Here is an 11,217-nt window from a genome sequence, read left to right as displayed (position 1 = left end):
GGGTGTCGTGGTTTTTGCCAGAGCAAAAGTTTTCTTTTTGGGAGGGAAGGTTGGATGACGTAAAGGAAGGAGACGGGAGGAAGGGGAGGGAGGTAGGTAGTCGCTGTTCAGACTCGGTTGAATGGCCCATGCAGGCTCCCTGCCCATGTAGAGAGTCTTCATGGACCGCAGAGGGCGCGCTGTCAGGTAAGAGACTGATGCCCAAGACTGGAGAGGCCTGGTGACGCCGGGTGCCACGCCCATCCTGACCACCCTCCCCCGCCACATGCCGCCGTCGCCTGGCGCAAAAACGTCAATTGCATCAATAACAACAAGTTCAAGATGTCCAGAAGCCCTCAAGCCCTCTCCAATGCAGTATGCTATTCTCATGGTCGCCGCAATGCCGTCTCGCTGCTTGCACTTACAGCCTGGCGGGGGGCTGCAGGTCGTTGCCGGTGCACTTGACACAGGCGCTCAGGTCCTCGAGCTTGCCGACGCGGACGTCGGCGCCGGCGAAGGCAGTGGGCGAGAAGGACAGGCGGTCAGCGAACACGGGCTCGGCGCGGCGCTCGATGATGGCGAGGATCTCGCGGCCGATGATGGGCGCAAACTTGAACGCGTGGCCCGAGTCGCCGGTGGCGAGGACGAGGTTGTCATAGTTGGGGTGGTAGTCGATGAGCCAGTCGCCCGTGACAGTGTCGCAGTACCAGCAAAGGCGCGTGTCGAAGAAGGGCTTCTTCGCGAGGTTGGGGTACACGTCGGCGAGCGCCGTGCGCAGGCGGCGCACCATGTCGACGGGGATCGCGCCGCTCTCGCCCTCGGGCGAGAGCTTGGTGAGCGGGAGGGACACCTGCTCGGTCGATCCGGGCGGGCCGACAGTCACGTTGTTCGTGTGGCCGTAGTGGTGGATGGCAAACTTGACAATGCCGTCCTTGTTGGGCGGGAAGCAGTAGAAGCCGTTGTCGAGGTTGAAGACCTACGCGAGGGGGTTAGCGCGGGCTTGATTGACGCCGTAAACAAGCGCAACTCACGATGGGCGTCTTGGAGTGCAGCGCGGCCTCCTCGGGAGTGAGCTGGACAAAGGCGACCGACTGCCCGGTGGCAACAATAGGCGGGAGGGGAACCTTGTCGCCAGCGCAGAGTGCGGGAGTCCACGCGCCAGCGGCGAGCACGACCAGGTCGCCGTACACGACCTCGCCAGAGGCGAGGACGACGCCGTCGACCTTGCTGCCGTTCTTCTTGAGGCTGACGACCTCGGCGCCGGCGCGGATCTTGCCGCCGAGCTTGGCGACGCGCTTGAGCCCGACCTCGACCGAGCGCCCAGACTCGCCCCACCCGCCCACGCAGTTATGGTAGCCCTTTCCGCCGCCGAACAGGCCCGTCTTGAGCCCCTTGGGGAAGACGGAGCGCACGTCGGCCGGCGAGCGGAGCAGCGTCGCGCCCAGGTCGAGGTCGACGCAGTTCTGGTACGCCTTCTCGACAAAGTCGTTGCCCTTGGTGCCCTTGACGCTGGAGAGGCAGACGATGCCGGATCTGAGGCGTGTCAGCCGCCGTCAAAGCAAGCCCTAGCCCCAGCCCGACCCACTCGTGGTACACGCCCTCCCACTCGGGCTTGCGCCACCACTCGATCGCCTCAACAGAGAGCTTGGCGAGAATCGGGTCGGCGTAGTCGCCCGAGCGAACAATCTGGAAAGGAGGTCAGTTGGCAGGCTCCAGCTGTCGCGGCCGGTGGCGCTGTGCTCACCTTGTTGATGTCTGCAGATGGTCAGCGCGCAGTCCTACAGCCCAGCTCTCCACGCCCCGCCCCACTCACCCGTGCTCGCCGCGTCAGGCGCAGGAATCACGACGCTCTTCTCCAGAATCGTCACGTCGTACTTTCCGTCCTCGAGCATCCACAGCGCCGTGGACATGCCCACGCACCCTGCCGTCAGCGCCGCCGGTCGACGTCCACCACCCACCCGAGCCGACAATGACAACCTGCGTCTTCTTGCCCATGTTTCGTTCGTTCTGTGCTGCTGTACTGTGCTGAGAGTGCGTTTCTTTGCTTCGTGGGGCCTTGCAACCCACTCTTTCGGCAGGGGGGAGATATACATTTGCTCGACCGCGGTTAGCTGCACCCGGCGCTTAGTGTCTCCTCGGACGAGGTGGTGCCGACCGACGCGCGCGCCGCGTTTAGCCGGGTCATGGCAAGAGTCCGCGATGCCGCGTTTTGTGTGTTTCCAGTGTGGGGAGCGGTGATTCCGACGTGCAGTACAGCAATACATGCTGCTGGAAGAAGGAAGGAGCATGGGTGACTGCCACTGAGGAGGCCTTCGCCACGATCGCCGGTGCCATCACTCGGGCGATCAGTGGGCAAGCTTCGCACCGTCCGTGTGTGTCTGCCCTAAGACAGCTCGCGAAGCGGGGTCGCTACAGACGAGAAGGCTCGCCCACATCCCTCGGCCGTATCATCACACCCACTTTGCACCCCCATATCTCGGTGGGTCCGTCTGGTGCCTCGTCGCAAGAGTCGGCACAGCACACTTGGCTGCTGGAATGGACTGGTCGGCGCTGTGCCGCTGGCACCAAGCGCAACGTGCTCCCGGGGCTCCTCGTTCTGCCTGCCGCCGGTGGGATGCCAAGCGCCAACAACACAGCGGCTACTGCTCCTCGCCCTCGGACCCACTCGCCAGAGGCGGCCAACCACTCAAGCCACGCGTCCATCTAGCGAGTCTCATGCATGCATAGAAATCAACAGCTACACCACACCGATGCCATGCACGCCACTGGCGCGTACTACTCCGTCCATCTAGGCAGCCACGCGAACCTGGCGCGACTTGGGAGCCCAAGCCGCAGGTTTCCTCTTCTCGTCCTCCTTGCGCTCCTTCTTCTCCTCACCCTCCTTCTTCTCCTGCGGCTTGCGCTGCGAAGGAAGCGGTGACGTGCGGATCGTGTTAAACACACGCTGCGCGTGCTCGGCGTTGCGGATGAAGAATCCGGCAAAGCGTCTGTGAGATGTCGTCTCCTCGACGTGGACCATCGAGCCGTCAATGGTAAAGTCAAGGTTGTTGGTTACGATGCGGTCACCGTCCAACAAAGATGCACCGTTCTGGCCCTTGCCGTAGGTGCGGCTGGCAGCCTTGAGGACCATGAGCTGCTGGAGGACGTCCTCCTCGGCGTCGGCGCCGTCAGCGGGAGCCTCAAGGAAGGCAGCGAGCTTGGAGGCGTCGATTGAAGTGTAGAGCTTGAGGAGGTTGCGGACGTTGGAGACGCCACGGACAGCGGCGACATCCGAGAGGAAGAGGTCGAGGTGGCGCTGGACAGCGTCAGGAGGAGGGTTGGCGATCCACTCCTCGAGCGCGTCGGCATCCTCGTATGGGGGAGGAACAACAGAGAGGTACTTGGGGCAGGCCTGGAGGAAGAGCTCCTTGAAGACCTCGAGCGCCTCGTCGCCTCCCCTCTGCAGTGTCTGGAGCTGGTCACCGTAGTGCTCCTTGACAATCGTCATGATGCTGTCATCCGAAGGGCCGGGCGAGAGGGTCGTGCAGATGGCGAGGAGGGCGTACATCCTCTCCGACTGCTTGGTGATCGAGCCGTACTGGTAGCTCCTGGTGTGGTACTGCTTCATACGGAGGAAGAAGATGAGGACCGAGACAAAGGTCTTGATCGCGTCGGGCCAGCGGCCGAGAGCCATGTAGGCAGTGCCGACGTGGTAGTAGGTCGTAACGTGGCAGGCGGTGATGCGGGTGAGGAAAGCGCCGCCGCCGAGCTCGACGTTCTCCATGGTCTGCAGAGCAAGGGTGGGGTCGCCAAGGAGGACGTGGACACGGAGCAGGCAGATGAGCGAGAAGTAGCCGAGATTCCTGTAGAGACCCTTGGAGCCGTACTCGCCGCCAATCTCAGCCACCTCCTCGGCAGACTTGCCCTCCTTCTCAGCCTTGAGCTGCTCGTTGATCTGCGACTTCTGGACAAGCGAGTAGAGGACGTTGAGGACCGAGTAGCACGACCAAATCTGCGAGCCCTCGGCAAGCATCTCGGTCTCGTCCTCCGACTTGTTCTTGGCGTTGGCGCGCCACTGAACAAACGACTGGAACTGGTAAACAAACTCGTCGAGCATGTCCCAGAGCCACTGGATAGGAAGCTCAAGGGGCACAGGTCCGTCAGAGTTGAGCAGGTAGTTGAACAGCTCGCAGATGTTCTCGTACGACTGGAAGCGGTCGTCGATGGTGGGCTGGAGGCGAGCGTAGACATGGCGGAAGTAGAGCTCGCGGTAGAGCGTCAAGAACACCTGGTCGTTCTGCACAAGAGGCGCAATCAACTCGGCCTCGGGCCACTCGGCCTGCTGGTAGTGGGCCTGGAGAGTCAGACCTTGTCCTAAAAACACAAAATTGCCACCCAACACACCTGGGTGAGCTTGTTCCAGCCCTGCTCGTACATGTTGGTGATGGTGGGCAGGTCATTGTCGAGGATGGCCTGGTGGAACGCAACGAGGAACTAGACATCATCAGTATGTGCCAAACGATTGCTCTCGCTCTACGCACGCGCTTGACGTCCTCGGGAACCTGCTCGAGCGCGGCGGCCTGCTCCTTCTCGGCAGCAGCAATCTGCTGAGCGTAGGCACGCTGCTCAAGCTCCTGGATGTGGCGGTAGCTCTCCTCGTCGTAGCCCTCCTCGCCACCGTACTGGGGGACGGCAAGGGACGAAAGGAGCTCCTCCTCCTCGGGCTCGTAGAAGGCGTTGGGGTCGGCCATTGTGATGGGCGATGGGTCAAGGGGTAAAGGGGTGGGGGTAAAAGTCGAGCTGTCGAAGGGGGTGGCCGGCCGGTACGCGCTGCGTCGTGTGGTCAAGCCTTTTAAAAGATGGCAATGTAATGCTCTTTGCGATCAAGAGCAGCTACTTTTGGGTCTAGATGTTGAGCGAGGTCGTTGTAGATGTCTGCCGAGTCGTCGAGGACGCGTGCTGCCAGGCTGCCTGCCTCGCTGCCTGCTGGCTGGCTGCTCGTCGGCCTCCATCTGCTGAACAAAAGTGTGAACGGCCCTGGCAGGCGAGCCCTCATCCCACGGCCTTTCGGAAAAAGAGGCCATTGTGGCGGGAGGCACGCGAATGCCACGCGCATGTCACGATGTTGTCGCGTGAGGAAGTCACGTGATCTGACAATGATTTGAAGGGGTAGACAACAACGATACTGAGGCAGTGAAAGAATCCAGTCAGCGCAAACCACCCACCCTTTCTCCATCTCGTTTACACCGCTAGATCTGCCTGTCCATCGTTCAGAGCATAGTGAGAGTACAGGGACTGCATGGCGGCCTCCAAGGGATGTCTGAGTTCCGATTTCTGGTCCCTCTCCTGCACGGGTGACGTCATAGGTGACTGACGACTCATAAGGACTTGAGTTTAGACCTTTGTCCTCCATACCTCTTGCCCTGCTCAAACCACGCTGAAACGATGCCTTTCCCTGCTAACAGATAGCGATAGCTTCTTGGTAGTCACTCAATCCCTAGCTATAGCTCCTTGGAAGCCACACTCACGCCCTGCGAGCCCCTCAAACCCACGGAAGGGAAGCGGACGGCGTCACGGGCATAAGCTAACCGTGAGAGAACACAACCAAGTCGGAACGTGTTTGTACACTAGACTTGACCATCGCCCACTTCGCAATGACACTACACGAGACTATTCCAAAGACACACCTGGCGGCGGTCTACTCCCCCGACACTGGGCGGACAACGATCGAGACCATCCCCACGCCGCAGCAGAAAGACCTGGCGCCAGGACAGGCGCTGGTACGGGTGCTGTACTCTGGCGTCTGCGGCTCAGACATCAACCTCAACGCCGCGGCGAAGGCAGCGAAGAGGGAGATGGTGGTCGGACACGAGGGGACGGGCATTCTAGTGGCACTCAACGACCCGCTTTGTCGTCTCGCGCCGGGCGCAAAGGGTGAGTACGGCAGATGAACCAGTGCTTAACACACCAGTGGGCGTCAAGTATATCGCCGATACGTGCAACCAGTGCGACTTCTGTCTCAAGGGGAATGACATGCTTTGCCCGGAAATGAAAGCCCACGGGCGGCATGTGCCAGGGACCTTCCAGCAGTAGTGAGTTGCAACTCCGCTGGAATGCCAAACTCACATCAGCGTCATCGCGTATACGTCTCAGCTCGCCCCGCTGCCCGACCGCATGAGCCTGATCCACGCCGCACCGATCCTCTGCGGCGGAGTCACAGTGTACAAGGCGTTGCGGGACGGCGGCGTGGAGCCTGGCGACTGGGTATCTATCCCTGGCGCAGGTGGCGGCTGTGGCCTCCTGGCGATCCAGTACGCCAAGTACTTTGGGCTCAACACTATCGCGGTGGATACCGGTGGGGACAAGGAGCATCTATCAATGGCCCAAGGAGCCGACAAGTGGGTCGACTTTGAGCTAACGGGCGACGACTTGGTGAAAGAGTGGGTTTTCTTGACGCCATGCCACGCTTGTGCGGCCTCCTCCTGACTCTCATTCCCAGGGTGAAGTCCGCGACGCCAGACGGCTTTGGCCCACATGCAAGCATCATCTGCTCTCCGCGCGGAGAAGCATATCCTCCGGCACTTGCCTCGCTCCGCCCGGGAGGAACGGCGGTCCTCGTGGGCCTGCCCGAGGGCTATGCGCTGCCCGTCGACGTGTGCCTCTCGATCCGGGAGAAGAAGCATGTCAAGGCGTGCTTTGTCGGCAACAGGCAGGAGGCGGTCGACGCGCTGCGTATCGCCGCCACGGGCGCCGTCAGGTGCCCCGTTGCAGTGCGCCCGTTGGGCGACCTGCAGGCGGTGTATGATGAGATGCTGGCTGGCACGCTGTTTGGCCGGGTGGTTATTGACTGTGAGTACGGGCAGGGACGTTCCCAACTGACTCGCAGTGTGGGCGTAGCCAACTTGTAGAGTGCATGTATCTAATCTATGTGAAAGACTTCTCCCCGAGCTGCTTGATGACCTCGAGCTCCACGTCGTGCTCCACCAGCCACTTAATACGGGCGGGGGCTGTCTCCTTGAATCTCTTGATCCACTCCTCTTCGTCTCCTTTGGCAGCGGCGATGTACTTGCCGTTGATTTCGTCGACGACAAACTGCTTCGCGACGCGGTGGAGGAACGGTAGCCGGGCTTTGTCGAATACCTGAAGCGCAGCCGGCACGTCGTAGCTTGTGCCAGTGCCTTGACCTGTACTCATACCCGAGAGGGCGCAGTACAGACCCCACGCGTCCGCGTAGCCCATGCCTGCACCGGCACCGTACGCACCGGCGGTGGGATGCGCGGCGTCGCCGACGAACACGACACGTCCGTCCTGTGTCAGCGATTCAAGCCACGGGCCCGATTCGAGGGGCAAGGCCTGGATATCTGGGAGGAGATCGAGGACCGCCGGCACGACGGGGTCCCACTTGGCGAAGTGCGTCCTCAGCTTGTCGAGCAGTGTATGCTCCGACTCCCAGCGCAGGCTCTTGGCGACCTCCTCTTCATCACGTAGGATGACGATGATGCCGTAGGTGCCCAACCCGAGCTCGGAGAGAAAGATCATCTCCCCTCCTGGCCCCCACCAAACCGACGTGTCGGGGTTCAGAAGGTGCGCGACTGGCGCAAGGCGCTCCTTGGGGAACACGGAGCGGTACGCCGCGACGCCCTGGTACTTTACAGAGTCGTTGGGGTGGTATTTACGCCTGATGGGCGAGTAAAGCCCGTCGGCGGCAACAACGAGGTCAAAGTCGCCCTCGTCGTCTCCATTGTCAAAGTCGAGGCGCGCGCGGCCGTCGTCCTGGATCTGCACCCCGGTGACGCGGTGGCCGTAGCGAATCGTGTCGGGCGGGCAGCGCTTCAAGATCGTGGCATGTAGCGTCGGGCGGGTGGTGCGTGCCGCCGCAAACTCGGGACGAATGTGCGGGCTGGTCTTGGCTCCGTGCATGAGTTCGCCCGTCCTCCAGTGGCGGTGCTGGTAGTCGCCCCCCTGGACGGGACGGTACACGATGTTGTTGATATCGGACAGGGGAACGAGGTTGGCGAGCGCTTGGAATGCCGACGAGGTCAGGCTGATCCAAGCGCCACCTTCGCGCGGGTCGGGAGCTTTCTCAAACGCCACGACGGAGGTGTTGGGGAGCTTGGAAAGTCCCACGATGGCTGCACTGCCGACCAGCCCGGCGCCGACGATGCTGAAAGTGAGCGTGAGGCGGGCGATCGGGGTACGTACGCTATACGGAGCTGTGGGACTGAGTCCTGGCTGGGAGGTGCACTGTTGTCAAGCGTCACAGTCATGTTTGTTGTTGCTGTACTGAGTCTCCAGAGTCGTCCACCCCGGCGCTTCTTATACACTGCGGAAGCGTCATTTGCGTGATACATCTTTGGTATCTGCGGCGCCGACGGCCGCCGTTATAGAGTTTTGCATTACACGCTACTGGAAAGTTTGGCGCTACAGTACATAGAATGCCGCAGGGAGGGCTGTTAGCGCTAGAAAGATTGGTAGGGTCCCAGAAGAGATTGGGAGGGTCCCAGAAGGAAAATGATGCAAATAATCCAAGTGCCACACTCATTGGTGTGGCTTTCGGCAGTGGTTTCCAACGCAACGCGGCGAGGTTACTCCGATGACCCCAAAGGCGCTCTGCGCCTACCGACGACAGCCCCACGACACACCAAGTCCTCACCAAACCAGCCCTGCACGAGCATGCAGCACAGCACAGCGGCCCGCGCATGTGTGCATGCACTGATCCCGACGCCCCCGCACCGTCCTCCGCACGCACGCGCCGCCCGCCAACCGCACACGCCGCCACACGACCCACGAAGTCTACCTTCCCTCTTCGCAACAAGGTTCACTTACGTGTCTGCGGTCGCCAACAGAACGCGGTCCACCTCCCCGATGCCCATATCGACCATGTTCGGCCGCGCAGTCGCCAACCGGCCCAAGGAGGCTCCCCAGCAGCCGCCTGTAGCCGCGGCGCAGCCGCCGGCAGCGTCCAACCGCGCGAGCTTCCTCGCGAGTAACGCCAGTAACGCGAGCACCGTCAGCCTGCCGAGCCTCGCGTCGACGGCAGTCAGCGCCGGGACAGTGACGACAGCGGCGACGGCAACGCGACCTGTGTCGCCACAACGTGCCTCGACGCCGGCCCCACCTCCGCCTCCTCCTCCTCCTCCGCCGCCGCCGTCTGCCTACCCCAACGCCAACAACGCCCGCCCCAACCCCGGCTCGTCGGCGTCATCGGGATCGGCAACCTCGGCCCCCTCACCAGCGCAGGTGGCTGCCGCAGCGGGTATCGCGGCCGCCGCGGCCGCCGTGGCCAACTCGCGGGCTGCGGCGTCGCCGACACCCTCGCGCCCGCGGACACTGCCGCGGGAAGTTCAGCCGGGCCAGGTGTCAAGCGCGGTGCAGAGCCTGTCGGCGCCCTCGCCAGCGGCAGCCCTCCGACGCACCTCGCTGCCCGCTGTCGGCCTGTCGCTCGACGACGACATCGGCGCCACGCTCCGCGTCATGGTGAGCCGGCAGGCGTCTCTCGACGCCGTGGTGGGCGAGCTGCGATCAGAACTCCGCGAAGCCCGCGCCCTCATCCGCGAGCTGGTCGAGCGCGACCGCAAGCGCGAGCGCGAGGACAAGACCAAGAGCGTAACTAGCCTTGCGGTGGCGGCGCCGGTGCGTCGTCTGCGCCGTGGGAGCCATGGGCACGAGGCGGATGACGAGGGGTCGGATGCTGAGCTAGCGCGGCCGTTTACGCCGAGCTTGTCTCGCTCTGCCGCCTCGACGTCATTGACGTCCATCCACAGCGTTTCAACGTCCACGCTGGCTCCGATCGAAACGCGCTACGCCCATGTTCCTCCGCACCATCTCGCAGCTGCCATGGGCGGCACGCTAGCGCCGGAGCTCTTGGCGGTTCTCCTCAACCCTGCAAGTGGGCTGTTCCATGATGCGCCGTCCGGCGGCGGAATAACCTTGGTCGCCGACGACCGTGTGAGCACCTCTGGCCGCGGGGTGTCGTTCAAGGCCGTGCCAAACAAGTCGGGCACCGACGTGGTATCAAAGTTCACTGGCCAGATTCCTGACATTGCCACGTTCCTCGTGGCGTGGAATGCGCTGACGGCGCTCATGTGTGCCGGTCTCAGCAATGGCGCCTCCCAGCATCAGCACCACCACGAGCCGCTGTCCGCAAGCCCCGAGACACCGTCCCACATGCCCCCGCGTGCTGGCGCCGCAGCCGGCGTGGCCCTCGTGCGCGCGATGCAGGAGTACGCCGAGTGGATTGCCGACTGCGCGACCAGCCACACGTGGGACAGCGTCGCGCGGTACCATCTGCGGTTCTGCGCGCCGCGCTTTGCGCCCGCCACGGGCGGCGCGGCCGACCCCGCGCTCTGGGCGTTCCCCGCCGACCCGCGCCTGACGGTGCTCCTCCGCCCCATCCCCACAGCGTACCCCGTCACGGTGGCGGTCCACCGCCCGCTCCGCCGCGAAAGCCTGCTCGGCGTGGGCGGGGGAGGCGGGGGAGGCGCACCGCGTTCCCCGCTCGCGCCGCGCGCCAACCCCCCGCGAAGGATCAGCGTGCGGAGCCCGCAGTCGTCGTAATGAGTTGTCGGTTGCATGTGGGAATGTATCAGTGCTGTGTGGCGTTGTTGTTGCGCGCGAGGCGTGGCGGGGCGAATGTGGCGCAGTCTCCAGGGAGGCGGCACATGCCGCCGGCCCATCGAGGTGCCCTCCTCCGCACATTACATGCCCCTCAACGCACATTACTTGCGCAAAGGCTGCCGGTAAGCCGAGGGAAACGCAGATTGGCATCGGCTAGCGCAGGAGCGTGCGACTATCCGCATAGCTTAACGGCGTCTGCGATAACATCACGGCCTCTGAACGTTGTCGACGACGACGAGCACGCGCACGACGAGAACAAGAACACAAAACCTTGTCGTCTATCAGCGGGCTTTGCATCGCGGAACGGCGATTGAACAGACGTGTGTACGTGTGAATGTGTGTAGGCATGTAGGCAGTGGTCAGGCTGAGGGTGAGGAGGCGGCGAGGGCCGCCGGCCGGCGGGTGCCACGGCGCGGAATGGTCGGTGTCTGAGGACAGCGGCGATCCCCGCGCACTCGCACCCACCGGTGCAGCGTACACGCGTACCCTCGCGGATCTCTTGGCGTGCGTGTGTGTGTGTCACCTCGGTGACTGACTGTCTCTGCTCAATGCAGCAGACTAGGACTAGCACGAAGCTTGCGGCGAGGTAGGGCCCGTAGCGGCGGCGACGGCACACGTCCGCGCTGCGCCGCGCCAACCGAA

General features: G+C 63.0%; 5 protein-coding genes across 5 annotated transcripts; 2 read left to right on the top strand and 3 right to left on the bottom strand.

Annotated features, from left to right (window-relative positions):
• Positions 1–344: 344 nt before the first annotated feature.
• fap1_0 (L-pipecolate oxidase) lies at positions 345–1,974 on the bottom strand (the record flags this gene model as incomplete). Its single annotated transcript, XM_062770776.1, has 6 exons — positions 345–955; positions 1,011–1,512; positions 1,565–1,665; positions 1,724–1,734; positions 1,793–1,900; positions 1,938–1,974. The coding sequence occupies 6 exons, from the start codon at positions 1,972–1,974 to the stop codon at positions 401–403; spliced, it is 1,314 nt and encodes a 437-aa protein (XP_062626760.1). The 3' UTR covers positions 345–400.
• A 712-nt stretch (positions 1,975–2,686) lies between these two features.
• On the bottom strand, positions 2,687–4,932 carry CNL05160 (Eukaryotic translation initiation factor 3 subunit L). The gene is made up of 3 exons (XM_062770775.1): positions 4,500–4,932; positions 4,363–4,452; positions 2,687–4,312 (listed from the first exon to the last, which is right to left on the bottom strand). Exons 1-3 carry the CDS (start codon positions 4,707–4,709, stop codon positions 2,768–2,770), a joined length of 1,845 nt encoding a protein of 614 aa, XP_062626759.1. The 5' UTR covers positions 4,710–4,932; the 3' UTR covers positions 2,687–2,767.
• Positions 4,933–5,612: 680 nt separating this feature from the next.
• On the top strand, positions 5,613–6,855 carry adh-1_0 (Alcohol dehydrogenase 1; the record flags this gene model as incomplete). Its single annotated transcript, XM_062770774.1, has 5 exons — positions 5,613–5,892; positions 5,930–6,050; positions 6,090–6,398; positions 6,458–6,807; positions 6,845–6,855. The coding sequence occupies 5 exons, from the start codon at positions 5,613–5,615 to the stop codon at positions 6,853–6,855; spliced, it is 1,071 nt and encodes a 356-aa protein (XP_062626758.1).
• A 27-nt stretch (positions 6,856–6,882) lies between these two features.
• On the bottom strand, positions 6,883–8,225 carry sorC_0 (FAD-dependent monooxygenase sorC; the record flags this gene model as incomplete). The annotated part of the gene is made up of 2 exons (XM_062770773.1): positions 6,883–8,122; positions 8,161–8,225. 2 exons carry the CDS (start codon positions 8,223–8,225, stop codon positions 6,883–6,885), a joined length of 1,305 nt encoding a protein of 434 aa, XP_062626757.1.
• Positions 8,226–8,823: 598 nt separating this feature from the next.
• Positions 8,824–10,515, top strand: LOC62_03G004241 (uncharacterized protein; the record flags this gene model as incomplete). Its single annotated transcript, XM_062770772.1, has 1 exon — positions 8,824–10,515. One exon carries the CDS (start codon positions 8,824–8,826, stop codon positions 10,513–10,515), a length of 1,692 nt encoding a protein of 563 aa, XP_062626756.1.
• Between the last annotated feature and the right edge of the window lie 702 nt (positions 10,516–11,217).

The sequence above is a fragment of the Vanrija pseudolonga genome, chromosome 3 (assembly GCF_020906515.1).
Source record: "Vanrija pseudolonga chromosome 3, complete sequence".
NCBI classification, from domain to species: Eukaryota; Fungi; Basidiomycota; class Tremellomycetes; order Trichosporonales; family Trichosporonaceae; genus Vanrija; species Vanrija pseudolonga.
Note: the sequence above shows the minus strand (reverse complement) of the source record. Positions and strands in the feature narration are given on the sequence as shown.